At 36.3% G+C, this 27,983-nt stretch overlaps 1 protein-coding gene across 12 annotated transcripts in view; it reads right to left on the reverse strand.

The window, feature by feature from the left end:
• DMD (dystrophin) overlaps positions 1-27,983 on the reverse strand; it is a gene marked incomplete at its 3' end in the record, with an annotated part of 1,131,161 nt that overhangs the window by 190,472 nt on the left and 912,706 nt on the right. For all 12 annotated transcript variants that reach the window (XM_079310888.1, XM_079310881.1, XM_079310887.1 and 9 more), the window contains one exon: positions 3,091-3,263. In XM_079310888.1, the coding sequence (XP_079167014.1) occupies positions 3,091-3,263 (173 nt within the window). The remainder of the gene's footprint in view (positions 1-3,090; positions 3,264-27,983) is intronic.

Consider the following 27,983-nt stretch of genomic DNA (forward strand, 5'->3'; position numbering starts at 1 on the left):
TCCAAGTAATACAAGAAATCCTCTTAGTACCTCAAACCAAAGAAGTATTACATAACAATGAAATGAAAAAAATGTGCTGGGAAATAAAGACAAATTTTCTTTATTTCCTACATTTCTGTTTAGGTTCTAGCTTTTTTCATATAACATTTATCTTCTTCTACAGTGATTGCCCATAAAATCATTCTTTTCTGACACTAAGAATTCTACTCCTACACTTTATATATAATATTCTATATAGAAATGTGAAAAATGTGGACTCAGCATTTTTGCAAACCTTATTACTTAGTTTGGATATGGAAATAAGGAATTGATGAAGGTAGGGACAGCTGCATTTCTCTGAAATGCTCTATGAATCCTGTCTTCTTTCCAACCTCTTACACCAGGTAATTAAAGAGGAAAGGAAAGAGAAGGAAAAGGGACAGGTCAGCCACATGCTGACAGAAAATTCAGCTGCTCTCAAAGTATGTGAGCTAATGGAAAATCTTCTTTTTTTTCAGACTTAAATGCTACATGTGAAGGACACACATAGACCAAACTGTTTGTTCTCTTCTCTCACAGGGCATCTGGGAGCTGGGGCAAAAGTGCTTCACAGCAGGGGGAGGCCAGTCTTGCAGGCAGAGAAGTCTAGAGAAGGCCCTGTATGCTAAAAGATTTTGATTTATACATGATTATGTAGATTATATATTATATATATAATAATTATAGATTTATATATATATATATATATGTTCAGATATTATACATTATTTTTGATTAGGGTGGTGAGGCACTAGAACAGATTGTCCAGAGAATTTGCGGATGCTCCATCCCTGGAGTGTTCAAGGTCAGGCTGGATGCAGCTTGAGCAACCTCAGTGTGTCCTTGCCCATGGCAGGGGGTTGGCATTGGGTGATTTTTACAGTCCCTGCCAACCCAAAGTATTCTTTCATTCAAGGATACCTCTGAAAGTAGCAAGGGGGAGAGAGCAGGGATATTTATGGAGAGATGCAGGAGGTGACAACCAGAGTAAGGACAGGTCAGGAGACAGTCAAGGAGCCAAATTTCTGATTCAGGCTAATTCCCTTTTCTAATGTTCATCATGGAATAGGCAAGCTTCTACCTCCTCTGGACAAGGGCAGCAAAAGGAGGCAAACACTTCTTCCCTGCTTCCCCAGGTCTGGCTTTACAGGGAAAAAATGCAGAAGGGGTTTTGTTACTGCTGCTGTGCTCTGACCTTCCCCAGGGAGGTGATTTTTGAAATTTTTTTTCCTCAGAATTTGTCTTGTTCTGCTCTCCCTTCATTTTCAGGAATATCTGTTTATTCATGCACACACCAGTGTACATTATATTTGCATACACTTATCTATTTATAACTGTGTCCAAGTTGTGCAGACAAAAGAGATAATAGTAAAACAGTTAAAAAACACATATTTATAATAAAGCAAACATTCATTAGGATAAACTGTGCTGACATATCAGGAGGAATGGAAAAGAGCTTGGCTTCTCTTTAATACCTACCATATACTTTATCTAATGCATTTAGAAAAGAATGCCCACCCAAGCTGACCCATGGCACAGGTCTTCTGTTACAGCAGACTAAAAATTACACTACATAAAGAAATTTCTGGGACTGATGTCTGGAGATCATTTCATAGTCTTCTCTAACCCCTCTTTTGTGCAAGCATTGCTGGTTATGATGAAATCTAACTCATTCTGTGCTTTGGAGAGAAAGAGGTCCAAACAGGCAGACTGGGAAAAGCCTTTACCTTTAGTGTGGTGGTCAGAAATACTTAAAACAAACGCCTATGAATTTAAGAATTGTTTCTTATCCTAATCAATAAGTTGTTGAAGACCTTAAGGCTTGCATTGGAAGCACAGATTTTAGGGGGGAAGTTTGTTGCTTCCAATGTGCAATGCAGGAAGTCGCTGTGATACAACTAGGGTTGACTGCTTCTGACTCAATTAATGACAGCAACACATTAAACTGCAAAAAATAAAATACAGAAAGTCCCAGACGTTTAATTACTGATATTAGGACAACTGACTATTTACTTTTATCTCAAAAATCACTCTATTTGAGCAAGTTCATGCGTAAAATTCATGTGAACAAAAAAAAATCTCAGGCACTTTGAAGGGCTTTATTCCTCTTTTGCTCCTCAGAAGGAAAAAAAAAAAAAAAGAAAGAATATATCTATTTTTCTTTAGTTACCAGTATCTTTTCAGCATCACAGCTTTCATTTATTTTTAATGATTGATGATAAAAGATGGTTTTTGTCATTACACAGCCTGACCTCCCTCAGGACCTGAGCTGAAAAAAGCTAATATTTCATACATTACTTTGGAAAACACTTCTGTCTTCTGCTGCCCTCTGAACTACCACCAACACACAGCAAGTGAGAAAATGAAAAAATGCCCAAGACTGAGTGCAACTGAGCTGGGTTGCCTATTGCAAAAGCTGTATTTCTGGGGAAAATCTTCCTGGACAATTGCTTTTGAAATGAAACCTTCAGTCCATTGGAGCCTGAATGACTACTTGATAACTTGTAATGCTACCATTTATTATATTTCTCCTAGCTAACAAAAGTGTTTTCTCTCATGATACCACCCTATGGATTTCTTTTACACCTAGATTTTGTTTAGCAGCTCTGTCCGCTCTCCTGACAGCAGTTAAAATCTTAAATAATTTGTCTTTTCATTCGTGAAGATATTTTTAGTTTTTCACCGGAAATAGCTGTCTTTAAAGTAAAGCTTATAATAAATATTGGTTATTTAATCACTTTCTTTCATGACTCACTGGTAAGTCATACCCAGTTCTAGAAAAAGCCCCCATTTAGAGGAGGTACAGTTACTGTTTAAACATGGTAATCTTTCTTTCTGTAATTACAAAACTTCATCATACGCCTCAAATCCTAATCCTCTACTATGAATTTCACACCAAAAAACCTAATCATTCTTTCAAAGTTAATCCAACATCCAAAGTAGCACAAATAATTTCTAAATAGACAAAAACAGTTCTAACAAAAGAAAAAAAAATGAAACCTTTTTCCTTTCAAATTGTAGCATTCTATCTAATACACCAATGGCACGCTTTTGCTTAGGTTCAGGTCCTACCTAATGTTTAGAGATTTCTTCCTAAGTTCACTCCATCTGAGGTTCATGTTGTCCAGACGTCTCTGCAGCAGGGTTGCATCCTCAGAGCCTTCCAGGGACCTCAGGATTTTCTGCCCATTTTCATCCAGGTTGTGATAGATGTCAGTGTGAGCATCAATTTCTGCCTGTAGTTCCTATGGAAGGAAGAGAAAACAATATATCTACTTTCTTAAAAAAAACCCACAGAAACTATGATTTTTCAAAAGAGTGGGAAAATCCTCAGAGCAACACAGAACACAGGTTTTGATTACTCCTTTTACAGCAATGCCATGTCCTGTACACAAAGCCATGCTTCCCTTTCACATGAAGGCCACTTGCATTGAATATGACCATTTTTTCCATTCGGAGCATACTGAATAAAATTTAAAAAGCTGAAGGTGCAGCCTTCGACGTCAAAGCAAGGACAAGACATATTTATTGAACTGATGCAGGAAAAACAAAGAAACACAAAATCCTCAGGATCTCAGGTAAATCTGACCTTCACATGATACGTCTTCCTGTGCAACATTTTCAGTTTGAGCTGGGGACTGCAACAGCGGTCCTGCTGCATGGCAATTCCAAGAAATCTAGGCGACTGCAGCAGCCAGGCTTTGAAATGCCAAGTTCACTTACATTCTGTTGACAGAACGCATTTTGGAGCACAGGCCTCAGCAGTCAATAGCAATAAACAGCCACTTTGTGCTGTATCAAAACACTGGTTGGGGCCACGGCTGTAGGAGGGCCTGAGAATAGCAAGGACCTAGAATATGCAACTGGCAGCTCATGTTGAACAGCCAACTTTTCTTATCGCCTCGTAACTGCAGGCCAGCTCTAAATTTTGAATTCATTTTTTCCCCCTCATTTTTAGCACTGCTGTTTCTGCCAAAAGAACATTCTTTAGAGAGCTGCCTGGTACCAGCATTCCTGCCTGCCCACACACTCAATGCAGCCTTTGTACGCTGGCTGCCCTTCCCCAAGACATTCGCATGCTGCTGCTCCACAAGGTCAGATTCATTTGCAGAGAGCAGTGGTTGAATCCAGGTCATTAAATGGAACAAAAATGATAATAATAATAATTACAACATGTACATGAATGAGCATACATGTACTTTATATGCAGACACATTTGCACCAAACTACTTTTACCTTCAAACAAAGAAGCACACAAAGACACAAAAAAATAAAGAATAGTGAATAAAGATCGACATTTTCTCCTGGCATGTTGGAGAACTAAGATTTCTGGTGGTGGTTTCTTGCTGCCTGAAATGGGAGTGCTAGAGATAAAGTGGGGAGAGGAAATGATTTATGGCATTTGAGAACAAGACCCAGCACTAACTGAGCATCGCAGATAGTCCCCAATGGAAATTTGTTGCAATTTTCTTCAGAGGAATGACTTTGAAAGAAGGGAGCACACAATCTGTCTGCTTGGTGTGCTCTTAATTGAATTGGTTTTATTTGATATTTTAAGTGCAATGTTAGCTGCACTGAATCATGAGTACATTGTCCTTGTTCACCTACTGCTGTTCCAAATGTCCTTAAGTGAATACCTTTCACAGCAATAACCAGCATAATATTTGGGGGAGTTTTAAGGTGAGCTAGCAACATCTTTGGTACAGAGCAAGAATTCTTCTCCAACTATTTTACTTATCTATTGTCATTCAAGCAGTAAAGTACTTTGGAATGAGTTTGATGTACATCAGAGATAATTTTTCAGAATGCAACTTTATCATAAACATTGTATTTAATTATTGTTGTTCAGACAATTTATATTTTTAAAAATGGCACTATTAAGGCACATAAAAATGTACAGTATTTCAGATATGAATGTCCTTACTTGAAAATCTGTATTTTATTACAACTCTAAATATTGCTAGCTCCAACTTCCAGCTGTGATACTTCATTTTTGTTTACTTGAATGAAGAATACCCTATTATCAAATTTCTTTCCTTCCATGTATGAATTTGGAGATACTATTTAAACAAGGTTAAGTATAACAATACTTATGTAAATGGCTGAAATGATGTATAAGAAAGGAAAAAGTTCACAGTTAAAAAGCTAACTGCTAATGTCTGGATAGTTTCAAAGACCTCCTACATTTAAGAAACAGTAAATCTGTTTTTGGACAAAAGAATTACATGCACTACCTGTTGCAATAAGTTCTTGGCTTTCAAGGTCGTGATGAAAACATTGAACTTACAAACTTGTTCCCTTTCCTTGGCACGAACATGTGCCATAGAACATGTGGAATAACTATTCACAGTAGGAAGCTGTCAAATCTATGCCCTCTTGGTGCTTTATTACACATATACTCATAGCATTATATAAGACAAAATTTAAGAAAAAAACCCTTCCAGATTTTTCTTGTGTTTAGAATGCATTTTGCATTTTATCTCTTTCTTCAGACACATACATAATTGTGTAAATAAAAGCAAACCACATCCTTTTTTATTTCAGGATACTATATAGTATCACAACACATCTGGACAGCTAAGTGGGCAATGAACATGAAAAGTGAAGAATTCCTATCCAAAGCTTAATATTCAAGATCGAGTTTTCCTCATTCCGAATTACTTGTGTATACTGCATTCCTTCTAATGCTCCCCAAAGTTTATTTAGTTAGTTTATTTTGTTAGTTTATTTAGTTAGTTTATTGCAGCTATGCAGGAAGCCTACACTGACAAAGAACCAAGACAACAACAATGGTATTTGCTCCATTTAGGTTGGTGCATTTCAGAATCTTTCTTTGTGACACCTACATATCCCAAGAAAAGCAGAAAGCACATAAGAAAAAGATCTATACATCTTTTACTTGTTTTCTGAAATAAATATATCCACATTTTAAAAACACATTATGAATTAGATTCTTTTTCTTGACAACAGTAAAGCAGGATGAGCTATTTAATCTCAAAAATTGCTAAAATATTTGCAAAAGTATGCTGCAATTACATGTCACACCAAGAAACATAGCATATAGACCAAACGTATATTATTTATTTCACTTTCCTATTTTCCAATGTGTTCAAACACATGAAAAAGACTACTGAGGATAAAAAAATCAATCCTGGTATGATTCTACCAAGTTACATTTGGAGTGTATGCTGCATTTTTGCTGTAGTTGTTATTACTGAGACTGTGTTGAAAAAAGATTGGCTATCTGTTCTTAAAAAGAGCAGAGAACAGAATGAAAAGCATCTTTTTGATCACAAGTGACTGCTTAGAGTGAGCTGAACTGCCTGGAAAGAGCTGCAGCTCCATTAGGTGCTAAGTGAAGTCCTCCTTTATTAAGATGAACTATATGGTTAGATGATAAAAGGCACCATAATATTTGTTTGTAGAAACTTAACTGAACAGCTGTTAGAGGTTTCTACACATTTTAAAAAGTGTATTTCCATTTTTTTGTTATATAGAATGTGTTCAACTAAGACACAGAACTAGAGTGATAAAGAGATGAAATGCATTTCATCCTGAGGAAAACAATATTGTTGGACAAAACAGGGTGAGGAAATTTACTTTGGCTATTTCACTTTTTTCCTGAGCCCTTGGAACCACCTTGAAGATTTCAGAGAAGTACTCTAACATGGTAAGTGAGCACACCCAATGCTGCCAAAAAGCTAGAGGACAGGTATGTTTCTCACTTTCCCAATTTAGATTTTCCCCCTTGGAACTCCTGCTCTCATTCTCCATCCTCAGTGCCCTAATTCTTTTGGTAGGCATAAGAAATTCACCTGTAGGTCCACAGGTTTTGTTTTACACAGAGCCCTGCTTAGTGCAAGCTGAGCTGTGGCTGTGAAATCCAAAATTCTGTCAGGTTCCACACAGCACAGCTAGTCCTACAAGAATTCAATATGGTTTGAGATACCTTAGCAGAAACAATTAATCAGTGTCAATATCCTTCATATCCCACATGCAATATAGACATGGCATATAAAGGTCACGACACATCAAAATGTGCCATTGTTTTGGTAATACACCAGGGAGGGATTGGTAGTCTGGAAATGAAGTTCTAGAAAGAAGGAATTAGTTACAGCTCTTGGACTATAGATGAGTCATACTAAAACATGGAAATCAATGCAGCACAGCTGACAAAACATTTATCTTTTAAGCAAGGTAGAAAAAATTCATTTTGCAATAATTTAAGGAAATTAAAGGACCCTAGTTCTCCTCTATTTGCAGCTCTGTAAAGCACATCTTAGCAGTTTAGCAATTGGATTTCAAATTAATCATCCCACTTGATTTCACTTAATTACATTTAAACTTCTGTAAATTTCTGATTCTGCCTAAAGCATAAACTCTGTGTGAGGGTTCAGAGAGCAGTCTTTGGAGGCACAGAAATCCATGCACATGGCACCACTCTCGGGGTCACAGCTGATTCTCCTGTCTGCTGGATGGAGGAATAGTTTTGTGAATGTTACAGTCCTGGAGATTTTGATTAAGGGCTACAGCACAGCAAGTCAAATGCATTTTAAGCACCTGAGTAATAAATTCAGTGCAAGGTGCACTTGATCTGTTCCTTTTGTTTTTGGCAACAAAGGCCAGTCTGCACTAGGCCTTATGGCAGTCTCTCCTTGTGAGCTGGTGGTTACCATTTGGGCAGAAAGAGATGTATACTCTTTGTAAAGAGAACATTTGTGTCTGAAGAGTCTATGATTTAGATTAATGATGGAACAAACCAGTGAAGCATTTCTGCTGGTTTGCAAGGCATTTCTGGTCCCTTGGAAGTTCTCTATTTTATATGTCATAGTTCTTTTAAGAATTGGTTGTTGGATTTAGGTTTTTTTTTTTTTTTTTTTTTATTGCTCCCCATTCCCCTATCAAGCTTTTAAGTAATTTTCTCTCCCAGTCCATAAGCAAAACTTTTATTGAGTCTTAGAATGAGACCATTCACTGAACAATTTACATAATGATAAAAACTTCTCCAATGAGATTTAAAATATAATTAAAGGGCAGACTTACTGAGTTAAAAGCATTGTTGTGTAATGGCTATACATCACCATGCCAAGAAGCCTCCTATTCAGCTAGCCTATGGCATGACCCCAATTCCAGTCTGGTATGATTACATCTCTGAGTTTCATGCTAATGACTTGATTAAAAAGAACGATAAAAAGGTCTTTTCCATTGTGAAGATAAGCTTATGAATATAATTAAGGCATTTCTGGTTTCCCAACACATTTTTCAAGATAAAAAGGCTAAGAGCTAGTCCTCTAAGAGAGAATCAAGTGCTGATGAATGGAAGCCCAAGTGTAACTTTGCCCTCTAGAAAGCAATCTCTGTAAGTTGCATCTATCACTGTTATGGTTTAAAATTCTACAAGTCCCAGAATAAAGATGTGACCAAACTTCATATTCGAATGCTACTTTCATCTAACAGAAGATTAAAAAAAGCTTTCTTTAGCAAGCTGGGCCTTGTTTTCAGAAAATATTATTTTTATAAGAAGCCAAAAGTGCCTTCAATTTAGGTTATATTCAGATTGCAAGAGACTTCATGATGCATCTAAGGATGCAGCAATCTCTTGCTAACAGTAACTGGAAATGCAGTGTAGGCTTCTTGATTTCATTTACATTGGGCAGCCTCAGCTTTGGAATAGTAACTCTTTAAGAGCACTAACAGAATCATTTGAAAATATACTTGTCTGTAGTTTGCAGGTATTTAATCACAGAACTGGCTTTTTGTCCACAGCACAAAGGGAATTTCTCCCTTGATCATTGCAAGATAACACATTTTTGAGACCTCTATCAATCAATTTGTATTCAATTATTTGCTAATTCCTTGTGTTTGGAAGGAATTTGTGGACTTACTGGATAGGTTTATTGAAGACTAAAAAAAAAATTACATTTACATGTAATGAAAATATTAATAAATATATAAAATAAAGAAATAAATGTTTAAAGAAACAAATCTTTCTGCCTTTATGGTTTAATTTAGGATTTGATCCTTGTCAAGAGAAATATATCCTATTGTGATAATATTGACTTCAACAAAAATTATTATTTTCACTGTCTACTTTTCTTGTCATTATATCTAGGATGGAAAGCCTAAATAGAAACCTTGTGTTAGTCTGAGGTTACACTAAAGAAGAAAAAAATCCTTGTAGCCAAAGAAATGAAGAACTTTTACTGTATAGTGTAGAATATAAATATGTATTTTACTTACATAGCCTGTACGCTTTCAGACAAGCCAATGCAACAAAGCAAACAAAGCACATTTTTTAAGTAGGAGTTGCAAGTGTTCTGTGTGTCAGAAAATCAGCCACCTCTACTGAGATGTCTAAGAATGGGCTCAGCTATCTGCCTTTGAAATCTGTATTTGAGATTTGAGTGAGTAGGAGGGAAACAGCATAAATGTGCATAGAATCATACACACAATTTTCTGAAAGCCAAACTGTAAGGCCCATTACAAACTAGCAGTTTTGTAGATTTTAGAAGGCTGCTCCCACCAAATATGCACATCCCAACCCCCATACTCCAGTGAATGTCTGATCCCATTCCACCTGCTCATGCTCACCCTGTCAATCTTCTGGCAACCTCCCTGCACCAAAATAATTATGCTGTTACTTCCAGTATATCTACATTTTTCTCTCCCCACTTTCCAGAGATCAAACAGTAACAGCACATAGAACACCTTCCTCTGCAGGAACATTTTCTTCCAATAGTTACTCATGCAAGGTCCTAAAGTCCTGTTGCATAGTTTGGAGAGCATTTACATCTCTTAGTTCTGCTCTCTCTACTCTCACTCCAGTACTTCAAATGAATACTGATTTCCTTTTACAAAACACAGCTGGAAAGGCTGACATACACATCTGTCTCTAGGTCTGAAGAAAAAAAATCTTATGAAAGAGAAAAGGATTGTTTTTTGTTTTTTCTTCCACCAATCAATAATGAAAAATATCTGCTATCTTTTAGTTATAAATGACCTTTTCTAGAAGAAAAAATATTTGCACATAAAGGACGGCATATTTGTTTCACAGTACACCAACATGTAACAATAAGGTATTTCATGTTTTAGTGCCTATGATACTCAAATATGCATTTATCCTCCCCTAAATACACAATACACAAACCTATACAGTCCTCTTTCAGATCCTTCTAAAACAAAAATTGAAGACATTTCATTCTTGAAAGAAATTATTTCTGTTCAAAGTATTACCCTAATTTCTTCTGTTACAAATTCTTTCCTTTAAAAAAAAATATCCTGACCCTCAAGATTTTTATTGGTAACATCATTGATGTCTGGAGAAAAATAATTGGTACACCAGTTTCATAAGATGATTCTAAATTAATTAAAAAAACATAAAATCTTATTAAAAAAACACAAACCCAAAACATCAAGCAGAAACTAGAGGCCGATATGTTACACATTATTAAAACTGGGTCAAGCAGAACAATAACTTTGATGGTTTTACAATTCCTTTTAGAAGTTTTTATTCTTCTGCAGGTAATTAAATTTCAGTTAGGAATTTATACTATTTTAGGTGCTCCTCTCTACGAGCATGTAAGATCCACTGTAATTAACTGTTCTTAATCAAGGACAGGTTGATTGGGAGCTGGTGGGCATTATGCAAGAGGCAATGTGGCAAAAGCTCCAGTGCTTCTACTACTTGTGTCAAATCCTCCCTACTGGAGCTGTCTTGGGGAAGGGCCAGGAAGGGCCAGCACTTGGGCAGCATAAAGGGCAAAAGTCCACTTCATCTTGATTTTCAGTGGAAATCCAGGTCATGCTAGTGTGGCCTCAGGACCTTCTGACTTCCTAGGATTTAAGGAAGAGATTCCAGTAAAGTTACCACAGAGAGAAAGCTGCTGTGCAGCAGTCAAGTGTTATCAAAGCCACTTTATCAATTGATGTTGGCTGTTCCTGTCACAACAGAACAGAACTCACCAAGCATTGGTCAGTTTGCTCATTAACATAGCCTGGGTTTACACTGCCATGAGGAAAGTTAGTTTTATCTTGCTGCTGATGTTTTAACTGCAAACCTGCTCAGTGTGAGGGGCACCACATCTTTAAACACTCAGTGAGAAGCCAGCAGACCAAAGTTGCACTTATGATCTCTCCCTGTGCACATGGAACAGCATTTCCATTTACACAATGGGAACAGCACAGGGAGCAGCAACTTCCCTCTAAATGCAGCAGCAGGCAGAGCCACAGAGGCTCAGCCCTGAAGAGCTGCTGCCAAAAGGGCTGGCACAGGAATGGAAGGAGCTGCCAGGCTCAGGAGCAGGGTGCTGCAGGGAGGAGCTGCCACCAGCTGCAGGGTCCTGTGGGGAAGGTGATGCCACCACCTCCCTCAGTGGCCTTTTCCTTCTGATCCTGAACCCCAAATGCTCAGCTGCCTGCTCACACCAGCACTGAGCACAGCAGCAGGGCTTCCATCTTTAAACCTGCACTGTGTCACTCCCCCAAACTCAAGATGGATTAAAATGAGTAGCATTGCTTCTGGCTGCTGACTTGCTACCCTGCACTCAGAGCTGCTCAACCACCCTGACTGCTGCCCTGCTGGAGAGCAGCACTGGTGGGGAGTTTCACAGAAAGGTCCATCCTCATTAGTTTTCAGCCTTAAGAAGTTCCATAGCTTTATGATTTTCTGAATAAGCTTATCCTCACCAGAATTATGTTCTGCATGATTTATTTTAGGTGCTTTAATAATGTATGTTGACTGTCTTGAAATAAGCAAATAACTGGCAAAAGTTCAGAATCTGAAAAGAGAATTCATTTTTAACAATATCCTTCAGAACAGCAACTTTAACTATCATATTGATTGGTCTCTCTGTGGCAGTCTAACCATGTTTTGCTGCAGCCAGAAATCAAAAGCAAAATTGAACAGAATTCCTGTATCAAGGGCTCTCTGAATAAGATTTACCTTCTGAAAATAATTATTTGGTATTTTCTTGGATTTGCTAACAAGATGCATGTACTCCCACTGTAAATCCAGTATCAAGTTAAAATGGTAAATATCACTGAAAAAAATAATGATATCACCAGCAAACTCTGACATGATATGAACTTGTATCTTAATATATTTTTTTAGAAGACAAGTTACTTGAGGATGAAAATTAACTTCTGTTCACGTTTTTCAGTTTGACATTAAAAGACTCCAATTTTTTTGATCGCTGAGTTTCTCAAATCCACCAATTGAAAAGAAATATACTTGTTCCTTCTATCTTCCCTTCATTCCAGTAAAAGATAAATAATTCCACTATCATAATAAAAATTAAATTATTTTAATTCAGAGGTCATACTGGTCAAGTCATGTAAATGTTTTCACCTGATCCAGATAAGAAAACAAAGGCAAGGAGATAAGAAAAGTGAAATTCACACTTTTAAACTTAAAGTACACTTGGTACTAATGAAGGAACAGAAATGAGCTTACAGTAATGGAGGTAATAGAGCAAATATATGTGGAATTAAAACAAACAAATGAACAAACAAAAAACACCCTTCTCATCTTTCGATTTAAACTTAAATAAGAACTCAGGGCTTAGATATGTTTTTAAGACAGAATACACTCTTGTCAGTAAGTCAATGTATCTGGTGTATCTTAAATATGGCAGGAAATTCATATGCTCCTGCTTAGGTTTCTATAGAGATCAAATATGCCTCTTATCCTACAGTCACTCCAAAGTATGCTATCCAGACCCAGGTTTATACCCTGGAATTGCTTTTATGGCTCTTCAGTCAAGATTACTTATCAATCACTTTATAAATTGCTGACACAGAACACTGCAAGTACTTTACTTCACTGCTAATCACATCAAAGTCACTCTCATATCCAGAAGTTTTGGATATGTTTTTGTCATTGGTCTCAACGATAACTAAATGTGACACAAACATGTGGCTGAGAGACACTTCTGAAAACAGTTCATAAAATAACCTAAGGTCCCATATATTTATAAAATTCAAGAATACATTTGAAAGCAGAGCTCAAGTATCTCAGAAAGCTGAAGACTTTGCTCAAAGTCTTCAGTCCAGCCACATGAGTTATACCACCCATAGCTAAAAAATGTGCTGAAGAATACTGCATAGTACCACAGGAAAACTTGGAAATGACACTGTCAAAAACAACACATCAGACTGTGCCAAAAACCTGGCTGTCAGTTTACTGTTCGCAATAAATGCTAACTACTTCTCAAGAGACAGTTGCATTTTAATGAAAAAAGAAAATTAAATGCAAAATACAGTAATTGTGGAAACCTGGCTTGCCATAACTGTTTTACTCCCAGCAGCTTTTGCAGGAACTGTACATTCAAGGGCTTCTGAAGGGCATTCATGTGACACACCCATAGGTACCCACAATGCCAGCTTTTGTATGAACCCTGCTGACAGTAGACAAGAGAAGCAGGATAAATTCAGTTTAAACAGGGCTGCTGCCCTCTGCAAATGGTCCTCCCAAATTCTCTTCAGATTCAATCAGAACAAAAAGAACACACATTAATAGCAAACAAACAAACAAGCCCCATACTTAACTTAACTCTGAAAAAAATACATCTTGTTTATGCACACTGTGGTGGGTTGAACCCTGCTGGATGCCAGCTGCCTTCCTCAGCTGGTTGGGGGGAGAGGAAAAAACAAAAATGGATGAAGGCAAGGACAGGGAGAGATCCTCACCAGTTACCATCATGGGTAAAACAGGCTTGGCTAGGGAAAGTTAGTTTAATTTATTATCAGTCAAATCAGATTAGGATAATAAGACATAAATTCAGCTCTTAAAACATTTTCCTCTTTCATAAAATCATAAAATGGCTTGGGTTGGAAGACACCTTTGAAGGCCATGTAGTCCAAGCCTTGTGCAAAGAGCAGGGGTATCTTCAACTGCATGAGGATGCTCAGAGCCCTGTTAAGCCCCACCCTAAATGGTTCCAGGCATGGGGCTTCCAACACCTCACAGGGCAACCTTTCCCAGTGTTTTAACACCCTCACTGTAACAAATTTTTCCTTATCTCCAATCTAAATCAAGCCTTATGGAAGCCACCTTATAACTCCCCTGCTACCAAAACCTGGTCATATAAACCCAATACACTCATTAGTTCTCACATCTATGTATATCAAGCTCAGAGAAAGAAGCATCACTTTTAGAAAAAAAAAAAAACCCAGTTTACTTTGCATTCCCTTGGGATTAACACCAACTATTTCTATTCTGCATATAAAGCATCTTTGTAGCTTTCTTCACCACATTGCATCCACAGCAATTACTGGTCTCAAAAAGTTGTCAATTGCACTATATCATGTTCTGATTTTTAGGAAACTCTGCAAATTTTAGCACCCACTAATTAAAAAAAAAAAAAATGCACACAAAAAATTGAATGAAGAAGAATGTAAAGAACGATAACAAGGGTATCAGGGTTACTGTGTAATATGAGAGTGATCCATCACAAAGGGATAGTTTCTACCTTTGTGTCAGGGAGTACAGCTTGCTTACAGAAACAAAGTTACATGTTCCCTATGCAAATAAGATATCTTTTTTCCAGTAATCCTCTTTGAAGCATCATTACTGCTTTCATGAGAGAATTAGAAAGACCTGTGTATGGATTCTAAGCCCTGAAAAATAAGCACAAAAGAAAAGACACGATATGTTTTGTATCTTTGGAAAAAAGGATACATTTCCTATTTTATTAGAAGTGATGGAAAATAATTCCTATAACAATTATATGCTAATATCTGCATATGAATTCCTAATAATAGGAATTCCAGGCTAGAGCTGAGGGAAGAGACAGAGAGGGGAACTAGATAAAAAAAACATAAATTATATCCCAGAAGTAGTTTATGAAGTTTCATACCCAGTGGAATGAGCATAAGAAATCCCAGAGATTTAAAAGATGAAATTAGGCAAACTATGGATGAAAAAGGATGAATGTAATATCCCTCAAGGCATTCACAGCAATAGTCACTGTTACACTTTTCAGTGCAATGCCACTCATAATCTTTTATCCACACATATTGGACATATAATCAATTTTGTGTAGAAAGAATTCTCATGGCACAGACCTATTCATAACTGACAGAGTAATGTCACTATTCAGTAAATGCTCACTAAACAAGGGGTAATCATGCACCTGCATCATGCACTCATTCAGTGGTCAGTCTCACTGAGATTAAAACTTCCTTTCAAATACACTGTTTTTATCTGAAATGTCTATTGTGTTAAACTGAAATTCAGTTGATTAACATTAGTACAAAAACCTCTGTCTATGCAGTGAAAAGCTTACCTTCCTCTCTTAAGTGTGAGAAAACTTCATGACTGACCAACCTCATAAAGAAGAGCTTCCTGGAAAAAGACAACTTTCTTATTTATCTCACTTCCTTTACCAAAGTACTTTTTAAAAAATTAAGGGGAAAAAAAGTTTGATCTGAAATTAAAATTCGAGAATTTCTTTGTAATCTTCAAACAACTTCTGTACACTTGACTTGGTAATAGAAAAAATCAAAATTCTCTTTCCACATCAGTGAGTTTTCTGAAAAAAAAATACCATTTCACACACAGAGCTTCATAATCTAACTGTACCACTAAATGAAATACTGATGCTCAGTTTCCCAATGGAGCTTTGTGCTCCCTTTGCAATCTTGCTGAAAGCCTGAAAACCAAACACTGACACTCAGAGTTCTGATGCCTGTTACTCAGCAATTGCGTCTGTTTGCCCAGGGCACACGCAAGTGAGGACAGACATGAGCTGCTGCTTAAACAATATCTCAAGGGAATGGAGCCTTATAAGAAACAAAATGAAATAAAATAGTCTGTAGGAGGAAATTTTAGGAACTGATGAAAAAGGAAATATGGCAAACCTTTTACATTTCCTCTTCATGCATTCATTTACTTGCCAAAGGACATGCTTGGTATGCAGAAGTTATCTTAGATTAAAGGAAATAAAAAAAGAAAAAAACAACTAAGGAATGACTCTACAATTAATATATTTGCATATTAAAAAAAAATCAAACCAACACAAAAAACCCAGGCAAATGGAAGTCTTTTCCATAAGCAAAGGTATGGTCATCAGGAAATAGAATAACACCATCATCCTTCAAATATACCTATACACATGCCACAGCAACCATCTGCCAAAATGATCTTGCTGTCACAGTTAATTCCAAGAATCAGACACACAGTCTGTTCAGCACAACACCAGGCTCTATGCAGATGGGATGTGAGCTTTGAAGCACAGCCTGCACAGATTTACCAACAACAGCAGGTGATCCCTAAGACCTCAAGACAGCATCCCAAATTCAGGGATAGAAAAGTAACCATTGCCCAGGATTAACTTTCTATCAATCAGTGCTGCTTTAATCTCTGTTGTGAAAACTATCAAATCAGAAGGATTAAGGGTCTGCTCAAAAGCATACAAGAGCAGGAAGGAAAATGTTTGATGGGCACTGAACAGTCAAGTCAAGCTTCTGTAGCAAAAAGAGAGTTCTTCCTTGAAGGCACTGTGAAACTGTATGGAACAACTTTTCCCTGCTGTTCATACCAGGTTAAATCTATCTGACAAACTCCCCCTAACACAAAAGTCTTGCTTTAGAAGAGGCAGTGCTCTGCCTGCTGCTGCAATATGTCTCACTCTACCTTTGTAGCAACTCCAAGACTTGAGCTCTCCCTGGATGTGGCAGCTGTAGGCTGCCTATTACAGAGGAGAGCACCATCAGGACCTGTGCAAGTCATCCTTCAGGTCTCCTGCAGGGCAATGCCAGCTTAAACCAAGGAGATCTCTTTTATCCCTGGATAACCCAGAAAAGTCTTGGGTCTAATTCCTTTAAAATAGAAAATAGACTTCTATAAATTCCATTGCAGGTCCTCTCAAAAAAGGTACAATAAACACTTTAGTCTACTGCACATTTATTGTTCTGTATAATCCGACTTTGTGTGTCATCTTTATTTAAAGAGTATAATGAGTCTAAATACTGTTTCTCAGTTATTTAATGTCAACATTTTAATGTGACTGCATTCTCTAAAGCTCATGGGGAAACATACAGTAATCAGAATGCTGCAGTTGCAGTAATAGAATGAGTGGTAAAACCTCAGCAACTTTGCTTCAAGAAAAAGCTGGACTTTTGAAATTCCCTTTGACTTGGAATTAACCTAAGGTGTTTTAGTTTTAGTTCCTTCCTGAAAATTACAACGAGCACCCTGAAAGCTAGCAAGTCAATGGCTCAGTTACAGTCTGTGTAAAACTCCAAGATTCATGCATATCTTTCTTTTAAAAAGTTAATTTAAATTACTACTACTTTTTTTTACAAGCTGAGACTTACAGGAAAGTATTTGAAGTTATCACTGATAACTAGGGTATGAAAAAAAAAAAAAAAAAGACAAAAAAACCAACACAAAATATAACCCAAAAGGAAAAGACAGAAATTACTAGACTAGCAGTCAGTTATTTTTATCTGACTCTTTTGGGGTCCTTCAGATGTGGAAATTACTGTTCTCTGAGTTCCACTTGAAGTTATACTTGAAAATCCCATCCAGAATGCAATAAGGATATTTTATGAATGACTAACTTGGAGAGGGAACATAATTCAAATTTCCTTTAATAATAATCTCTTAAAAAAATCTGAAGAATGCTTTAGAACTGTTCAGTTTTTATAACTTTTCATCTTCTACAAACCAAATAAACAGCAAGAGAAATTGATTTGTTTCATTAGTGAGATTTCTTTCACCTGTGATTGAAAAAATGTTAAAATTGCTACTTATATGTAAATTGTCACTGAAGTTACATGATCTTGTAATAGAGATCTGAACTTGCAATATTTAATGATTAAGACCAGCATTGTGTTTGGATCACAGCATTCATTAGTAACAAATAAAATTTTCTGGAATTTATAAAAACAGAAAATGAAGATCATTGAGGATGTTACATAAGAAAAACAGCACTTCCATTTCACCAGCACACCTTCCTGCAACTGCTCATGAAGAGAAGTTTGGCCATCCCTGTCTCACCAAAAAAAAGGAAAGCTCCTTTCAGTAAGATGCAAGCACAAATAGGAATGGGTATGGTTGGGCTTTTTTGTTTGTTTTCTGATAAGTTGCAATGAAGACATCCTTAAGTATCTTTTCTCAGTGATTTTCCAATCATTTCCTAAGGAAATACAAAATAATTTCTACTTAAACAAGTTCTCAAGCCTAGTTTCTGGGACAGGCAGAGCCATTTTGTTCTTGACACTGCTCCTTTGTGTTTCTTTCCACTGAGTTTAAGTGCCAGGATTGGAGTTCTGGGGTGGAGAACTCCAGGCAGGCCAGGCCAGGTGGAGGTGCCACACCTTGGGTCATGTAAGGGACAGGTTTGACTGCACACACCCACAGTGATGTGGTGCAGTCTCTGGGCCAGGATTAGGTGGCTGGAAAACCAAGATTTTGTGATGGATGCCTACTATAGCTAATGAAGAAGAAAAATAGTGCAGAATTAATGAAGAAATAAAACAGAACACTGAAACATCCAAATGGACTCCTTTGGACAATATAATCCACAGCTCAGAATACCAGTAAATTCACACCAGAGAGAAAGGCAAAAAACAAATCAGATAAAGCTTGTGATGTGCCATCACAGCATAAAACAACCAGAATAATTCTATGCTATAAGCAAACAATTGCCATCTTTATAGAAAGAAAATTTATTTACAGCTTGGTAAGAGCTTGTCTGGTAATTTGTTCCTGATATTTAACTTCTTTTTGTTTCACATCAGAACCTTAACTTCTACTGACCTCTTGTTTCACTGTAAACAATTTTTCTTCCATCTTCTTGCTTCACCCTTCAAACTTCAGTGGACAGCTATTTCTTTTGTGGACCTTTCTATACAAAGTGGCAAGGGCTGAATGAAGTATAAACTCTACAAGCCAGCTTTAATCAAACAGCAGTGCATGTTCCTGTCTTCAGAAGTAGGATACTTACTGTGTTCTTTTTAATTGCCAATTCTGTAACTGTCAAATAACCAATTTTGTCTTGTCAAGTTCTGATCTTTTAAAAGCCTACCATTATTAATCCTACTTTTTTATACACACTTGCTCAGACCACTTTGTTTGCCACTGTTCAATAGCAGTTACACACTTAAGTAAAACAGCAGAAACTAATTTTTCTTTGTGTCTCTTTGGGGATGGAACTGAAAAAATAATTTGGAAAACAAAAAATTCATTTGAGATATTTTATTCAGAATATTTGGAGAATGGAGAGAGTTACAAGAAGCTGCATTTGTATCAATGAGGTTTGTCTATTTGAGATTAAAAAAACCTTAAATGCATATAAACCCCTGAAAAAAACCCCACTGAGGTTGAAGATAATAAATGGAGGCCACCACATAAAACACTTAGCTTACTTGATTGTCTAAAGCAGGGTTAGCTTATATGACAAGGATATAAAGAAATTATTGCTTACATGGCACTTCATTTTGTACATCTGGGACCCTGCAGCTTTGTGTGCTCTTCCAATATCCTCTAAGAGTTAAATCTGTGTCTTTTTGTGCATGCAAAAGTACTGATGACAAAAGAGGTAGCAGGATGGACTTCTAACTCTGCACAGCAGGAGTGGGTTCTTAAACTCAAAAAAGGGAAATTAAAAAGGCAACCAACTGTCTTCTTTAATTACTAACATGAACTAGCTTCAGCAACAATTTTAATCTTACACTTGTTTTTGGACTTTTTCTTCCCTGCAGTACTTGGCAACTTATTGGAAATGCAAGATGTATTTTCAACTTCATTAAAATGTTCAAAAGAACATTTAGTGTTAATATTGAATCTTAGCAATCTGTCCTGAAGACCATTTAGAATATTTATTTTCTTTTACAAAATAGACAAATTCATATAGTTTCTGACACCATAGCTGACAGGTAGAAAAAATAGTAACAAGAATATTAACTTTTGGCAAGTACAGTTTTTAAAATATGTGTATGGAAATAAATTTAAGAAAGCCTTGTGCAGATGGGAGGAGAAAGCTCTCTACTTTATAAATGTCCAGTGTGATATGTCCCTGCCTGGGATGACAGAGTTTCATCTTGTTCACTCTTCTTAATTTGGGTTATCTATTTCCCTGTTTAAGTTTTTTCATAATATGAAGTTTTTCCACATTTTTAAATTATTTTAAAATAAAGCTGTGACAACTGTCCTGGGCCTAATCCTGAGCATAAAATTTACTTCCTTAAGTATTGTTTAAGATCAGGCAAGTGTTTAAACTGATTTGAAAAATGTTTCCTTAAATTAGGGTTCCTGTTCACTGTCAGAAGTAATTTATACTCTGGAAACTTCAAAACTGTAAGTTGGATGGAAGTAGGTACACTGCTGTAAGATTTATTAATAAAGTCTCCCACATATAGCATCATAAAATATTCTATTTGCTTTCTTCTTCTAGCTCATTCATAATTTGACTCATTCAAAAAGATGACACACATTGCAAAAGTATGATTTGATATATTTTACTTGATTCTTCTACCTGCAATATGTAAAGTACTCCACGATTGTTCATGCTCCTGATCATTATTAAGATGTATCAGTCACACATTAGTTGTCCTAACTTTAGCAAAACTCAACACTGACATAGTCACAGTCTAGGCTTTGCCTTCCATAATTTTTCATATCTAGTTTCATTACTTTAATGTTTTAATGGTGTGGGCTGCAAGGGGCCTTGAAGATAATCTAGTTCCAACCCCATTGCCATGGGGTATTAGACAAATCTTAGACAGATTTTTAGAATTTTTTTCTATCAAAAATTCCCTATCAACAACCCCCATCATATATAAGTCATTTATATGAATATCCCATTCCAAATTTTTATTCCTGTAGCCATAGAGCAGCCCACTCTTCCTGCACCTGGATGCAATGAACACAAAGTCACAACCTGCTGCAATTTTAGCCTCACAAGAATTGAGTTTGATGTTCGTCAAGAGGTTCATCTCTTGATCTTCACACATCTTTAAAAGGACAATCTTTCTGTGCTTACAGAGGGATGTAATTCTAAAGTCCAGCCTCTCTCAGATGTTCTCAAATGGAAAATGCCTCTCTGATATTTGAGCTGTTTCAAAGCCCACACCAGGACTTTTATTATTCAGCCCCATATCTCTGGGGCTGGTTCAGCAGAGCCTTTCAACCACCATAGTGTTCCCAAGAACCCTTCCATGGGTTCCAAGGTAGCAGTGCCTTTATGTACTTGAAGTGGCTGTAAAGCCAAGAGCCCTCAAGTTTTCCTAGCACACTCACACATTTGACTCTCTTTAAAATAACCCAAACAACCAAAAGGTCCCCTAATCTTAGCCAAGAGGGGAGGATGAATTAATGAGTCTGTTTTCTGGGTCTGCAAAAAATAAAACCTATGGAGTTGACTTCAAGTTCTCACCAAAGCTGTCACTCCCAGCAGAAATTTCTGCACATTTTGCTCTTGACTGTATTCTAGCCATCTTCCTATTTGAAGTATTTTTTCTTTAAATAAGCCTCTGATCTTCTTTATGCCCACAAGATTCAACTGAAAATTTCCAGTCTGAAGCTCTCAAAAACTTGCTGGTCTCAAGGAAATATTGTTCAAAGGGAGTTGATATGTTGATTTAGTCCAGCTTTTTTCTTCAATGTACTTTCCACTTCCACTGTGAAATCTGTAAATGTGACAATACCTTTTTACTTCTGCACAATTTGCAGGGATAAATCACTTCTGTTTAGATTAAAGATGCAGTGACATCCTGTATATACTGTGCAGTGCAGGTTGCTTATCTAAGTGCTTTCATCAGGGGCAGCACAGACAAAAATCCCAAATAACCTCTGCTCATGTGTTGTGTAGTCTCAAAATATATGCACATTAAATCTGATGCAGCAAAAAAAAATTAGATTTATGCTGCATAAGATAATATGCCTACTCTTTTATGTGTGAAAAGCCTCGTAATTTCTGAAAATGCTTTTGAACTGTGAACCAGAAACCTCTGTTATGTATAATAGTCTTATTGCTGTGGCACTATTTGCTTAAAACCACTTCTCTTAACTTCCAATAATTTATTACCCCCAATTTCCAGATGTATTCAAAATGCAAGCTGAAAGACAGCATGTATTTTTAAATTCACAAAATAAAATGGGCATAAGCTTTGGATGGTTAGATCCAATGAAAACAGACTTTTTTTGACAGTGCATTAAAAATCTGCTGTCAGACAGTATATATATATATAAGGTGATTCTGTTTGGGAATTAAATCTAAGATCACATCAATACATATCATGGCATAAACAAATGCCTTCATCAATTTCTTTTCTCACTGTAGAAAGTTTAGAAACTGCAAATTTAGGTGTTTGTGTCATGGAGCAGTAAAATATTATACACTGTCTTTATAAAAGGTATTCTGACTACTTTTTATATTTCTTGCTTCATATCAGTGTTATTTTTTTCTCTGCTAAAGAATTTGCACATATTGTCTCTCAGAGATTTAAATACTTATTTCTTTGCTTGGACTCACATTTTTGTCCAGTATCGAATAAAATGAACAAAAAGACAGAAACTGTTGGAAAATAGACCAATCCAACAAACACCACCAAAACCCTCTCATAAATTTAATATAATTTCATTAAGAGATTGTAATGTTTATATGTTATAAACAGAATGTAATGTACAAGACTAAGATTAGATTGCCTACCATCCTCCAAACCACTACTCCTCCATGTGGAGTACTCCCCTAAATTAAAACTAACACAAGTCCCAAACCAATATCCAAGATGTATGGTACTTTGACATTTAATCAATGGAATCTAGTTGTACAATCACAAGATGCACCAACATTTCAAAGCTGAATTTCCACAAATTATCCCTGCTTTAAATGAGACCCCTAAAGAGGTCTTCCAACCTCCAATTCTGTTCATTCATTTTTCAAACATCAACTTTTTTAAGCCTGCACTTGTACTTGCAATTATTTTTATAGAACCAAACCTAGACCTAGACAAAACTTGCAAACTTGGAATATTTGATCAAAGTAGAACTTCATATAGAAATTAATACAAACCTCAAATTGCCACATGGCTATTTCCATGTATCTAACCTCTAAAGTGTTGTATTTGTCTAAACTTTTCTTCACATGCAAAAATATCACATTTAAACATGATGCTTATTAAAAATAAGTCAGACAGAAGTTAGCCAATGTAATTCAAAGTCAGAAACATAAATTGTTTGGTAAGATCTATTCACTGTGCTCCAACCTTTGAAGTTTTCTGTGAAGTGCTAAAATAGTCAGAATCAAAAAAGCTACAGCTTGAGATACTTCAAGTGAGCTGTGCAATATAATTGCACAGCTAATAGAAGCATAATCATCTCAGCAGGAATTAAATAAGGCAAATACAACTGCTGAGTTGTTTTTCAATATTATTAATTTCAAAGCATATCTTGCACATGCTGGCATATTTAGGGAAGCAAAGCAACTTCAGATCACAAGAGTATACATTTTAAGAGCTTTCTTCTGATGATGCAGCATGTAATAAAAAAGCTTTGAAACAAACAACTCAAACATTTAATGTACATATGAAAAATAAATCTAAACTCCATATATTTCATATTTCAACTTACTGCATTTTAAAATGTTTCTTACAAATTTAACTACAGAAGAAATTAGTAGAATTAAGTCAGCAACTATGCAAACTCTACAATGTTTTTATTTTTTTTTCCATTATTTCAAGTTTAAAAAATTAAGGATAAATTTGTTAAGCCTTTTCCAACACATAAAATCAGGAAAAGATGAGGCAAAAAAGCATTTTTAGTCCACTTTAAGAGAAAGGGTTTGTTACTAAAATAAAATCAAGTAAATAATAATAATAATAATAAAAATAAATAATGACATCCTTATTTTGTATAGAAGAGTATTGTAGTGTAGCTATTGCATAAGAAATAAAAAAAAAGCAGAAGGACAACAAAGAGCAGAAAAGTAGCTTAGATACCACTTGTAACAAAGACTGAGAAAATAAACCAACCCATGATGAGCCAAAGGAATATGCTGCAATATGGAGTCACTGGCTTTACATGATGAAATCTCTAAAAGGTCAGTTTATAAGTTGCCATGTACCCATATCCTTTTAAAATCTAACACCAATTGTGATTTAACTCCAGAGCTGAACATCCAGCCATCTTGAAATGGATAGCAGAAGGGATATTAAAAAGTGTGTCAGGGTCTCTGAAGTCCCAGTTCTTGTGCATCCTGTCCAGCCTTGAATCTATGAGTGTGGCATTAATGTAATGCTAAAATCTGTTTTATTTGACATCAGTCTGCCAGCTTTCCATCATTCTTACTGAATCAAGATGCCAAAATATATACAATTATCTGATTAAGAACCTTGATTAGTGGAGCCTGTTTTAGTTGTCATATTAAAATGAAAGAGAAGACCAAGCAGCCTGCTTGGCAAATCAAGCAGGATGTTTTCTGCTCACAAAATCTCCTGTAGCCTGGCACTCTCACAGACATTCACCACTCACACTGCCAGAAATGCCTTTCTAGAGAGGCCTCAGGCTCAACAAAGTTTTGCCAGTTTTCAAATGGGATTTTGATGAAGCCCTGCCTTGGCTGCTGGCAAACTGAATATAAAGACAATCCTCCTTCTGGGGACTGCAGCTTCACCAGGACATCCCTTCCTCAGCATCTGCTGCTTCCAGGTCACCCAGTGTTAGAGGGAAAAATGATACCACTGAAGGTTGGTGGGTTTCTTCTGGAGTTGAAAGTTCTGAAATCTGTAATTTCTTGTCCTGGCAAAGTTCATAGTGATCACTAAAGATTTTGAAAGTGAGAAGAGAAATCATTAAGCTCCAAAGCATACCTAATTTTAGGGTAATTTAGAGAAATTTTCATTCTGGTTTGATTTGGCCTAATATCAAATTGGAAATTTTCTTTGTGAATTAGAAATTCTGGAGTTTGGCCAAATCTTGAAGCTCAAACACATAAAAGGTATGTCCTTTCAGGCTTGGGATAGGATGAGAGATGGTTGTTTTCTTCTCCTCTTGCTCCTATTTCCTCAGTGCATTCTGATGTATGAGAAAGCAGAGAAGATAATGAAACTTTTTTTAAAAACTTATAAGATTCCTTATTGTCTGTTCAATCTTTAGAAACTTCCAAGATCACACTTAAATGGAAAGTCTCTAAAATGCTCTTCCAAAGCTATCATCTTCATATGACAAAATTCAGCTTCAAGATGATGTCAAGAAATGGCATTCTTTCATTAGGTGTCCTTCCTGATTAAAAGTGGAGAAGAAAAGGATACCTTAAGGCATATTTTAGATGATTTAGAGCCATTTTTACAGTTCTAATAGCTGCTTTGACTCTAGACAAAGACAGTAAAACTGACAGTCACTGAAACGAAAGTCTGATTTCTAATCCATCTGCCACTCTTTGCTTTTTCTCTGTCCACCAAGACTGCTTTAATCACAACGATTTTAAGAGGACTAAGACTTGGCTCAGCTCTACCTATCAAGGTGTGCTTGGAAAACATGAGTGCTTCCACTTTTAATAGAAGTGACTTTATTGTCTATGCATTTCCCTAAATGTGGCATGCAAACAACAGATGGCAAAGCATATGGTGCATCACTTCCAGATATAACCAAACAAAACTTCTAAAGCTGCTCAAAAAGTAGGAGTGACCCAGGTAGCCTTGGGTCAACTGAGCAAACACAACTTGACAGCAGCTTTTTCTGCCAGAGGAGCAGCAACTGGCCAGAGCAGACAGGTGTAAGAGGTCTTGGCTCATGGACATACAGTGGAACATGAAGGGTCAGCCCTCTCTGAATGCCACCAGAGCCATGGGGGCATATCAGTGTCCTGACACTTGGCACCAGCTGTGAGAACTGCCCAGAGCACACACATGGCCAGGATCCTCTGACTGGTGGCACAGAAAGTCTGCTCTTAGGCTGCTGCTCTGTTTCATTATTAATTAGGTGTATCTGCAACTGTACAACAGCTGCAATGCTGCTGTGTTATGCAGAGGAATAGGAGGACAATGAAACCAGGAGTACTGCAAACAAATAACAAAATATTCCTTCTTCCCGTCTCATGTGACACAGCAGGATTGAACATGCTTTACCACTGAAAATGATTTTTCAGACCTCCTTAATTTCTTTACATTTACTTCTATTACATTCTCAGTGTAAGCATGTGCACAAGCATGTACATTCATGTAGTCAGTGAATGTTCTTTTAAAAGGAAAAAGAACAATTTTTAATATTCAGAATTGAATTTAGCTCAGTCTGGTGTTATACCTAAGCAGTTTCTGGTTTGATAAGGCATTGTGTGTTCCCTTTTACTTAGAGGTCATGAGTTGTACTCACTGAAAATATAAATACAATGCCAAATACACAGATGTTTCCCATTTTGCCTCTCAACTTACCTCAATATGATTGTATCAGGTGTCAATTTATACAGATAAGAAATTACTTTTCATCCCTCTAAAAGATAGTTGTCTTTTAACCTCAAACCTGACTCAAGCTAACTTGTCCTCAAGACAAGGAAGTCAACACATGCCCTATGTCAGGTTTATGTTGAATACAAAGTCAGAAACCCAGGAATCTGAAGGTCATGGCCTTTAGCAAAAAGAGCATCTAACACTGAATGGAAATCCTGCACTAGTAGATAGCTGAGGTCTGTCAGATCTCAACGGAGAAAACAGATTTCAAAAGCAGGAACTTTTTTTAGTGGCTGTAAAAGAAGAATTCTCAGTGGACAAAAGGAAGTTCTGGTTGCTGTTTAGGATAAACATAAAAGTGTTTCCCATTGTGGAATTTCCCTTTATACTTTGTAGAAAATAATGCAAGAATTCAGCTAAAGAGAATTTAATGCTGTTTTATCAGATTATATTTTTCTTGCTACTTCACTATTGGTGGTGTCTCTAAAAGAACACTGAAATTGTTATTTTATAATTCTGAAACTCTTTATCTTCTGTTCAGACATTATTTATGTCTTATGGAAATTGGATTTTTTTTTGTAACAGCAAATAACTTTTTCTAGCACCAGAGGCACCACAGAAGTAGCAAATGGACAAGACTTTTTACATATCCACAACTACAGAAGGGATGGAATAAACCAAACAAACTAAGGACTGTGAAAAATATAAAAAATTAAACACATGCTTAATGGAGGAGATGCCAGCTCCAGATAAGAGGATTGCAAATATAGAATATGGGCAGAAATCAGACATATAATTTTTTTTTTTTTGTAAGTGTCATTTTGTCAGCCACTTGAACCACTCCATGGGCCATCAATAGAGATCATCTTTGCTGCCCCTTTTAAGCTAAAAATGTAACTAGAGCAATTAGGATGCTCTAGGTAATTATATATTCTTTGCTATCTCTTCAGATAATTTAACTACCTGGCAGAGAGGACATAAGAACAGCCTTGCAATAGAAGCCTTGCTAATTGAAAAGAAAGGAAAAAAATACATTACTGAGGGCAAAATTGGAGAGAATATAATTTGAAATATACTTTTTGAGAACAAAAGTAAAGTGCACATTTCCCAATACTAAAAGAAAATTCATTTATTTACATCATATAGAGCTAAAAAAAAAAAAAGAAAAAGAAAAAAAAGCTCATCCTTATATAAAGAATATCCTCAAATATGCCAAGGGTTAGTGTTTTAAGTTCTAAATAAATTAGACTATTAAATGGAAAATAGTTTTTTTCCTCTTTAAACTCAAAGTTATTACTAATTGCCAAAAGTGATTTCCCTTTGTCTCCAAAAAATCAGAAAATTATAATAAATAATTTAAAATCAGATAAATAAGGTACTACTTACACTAAAAATCTTACACTGCTTTTTCACTGCTATATTATCACTGCTTTTTATTCAGATACATGCTGCCTCTGAAATGCTGGAGTTGCCATTTTATGGCTTTGGACATAAATTTCTTTTAGCTAAATGTTTTTCTTCAGAGACCCTGGAGCCAGCACACATGTATGACAGTCCCTTAACATTACAAAGTCCAG

Source organism: Erithacus rubecula (genome assembly GCF_903797595.1).
Source record: "Erithacus rubecula genome assembly, chromosome: 1".
NCBI classification, from domain to species: Eukaryota; Metazoa; Chordata; class Aves; order Passeriformes; family Muscicapidae; genus Erithacus; species Erithacus rubecula.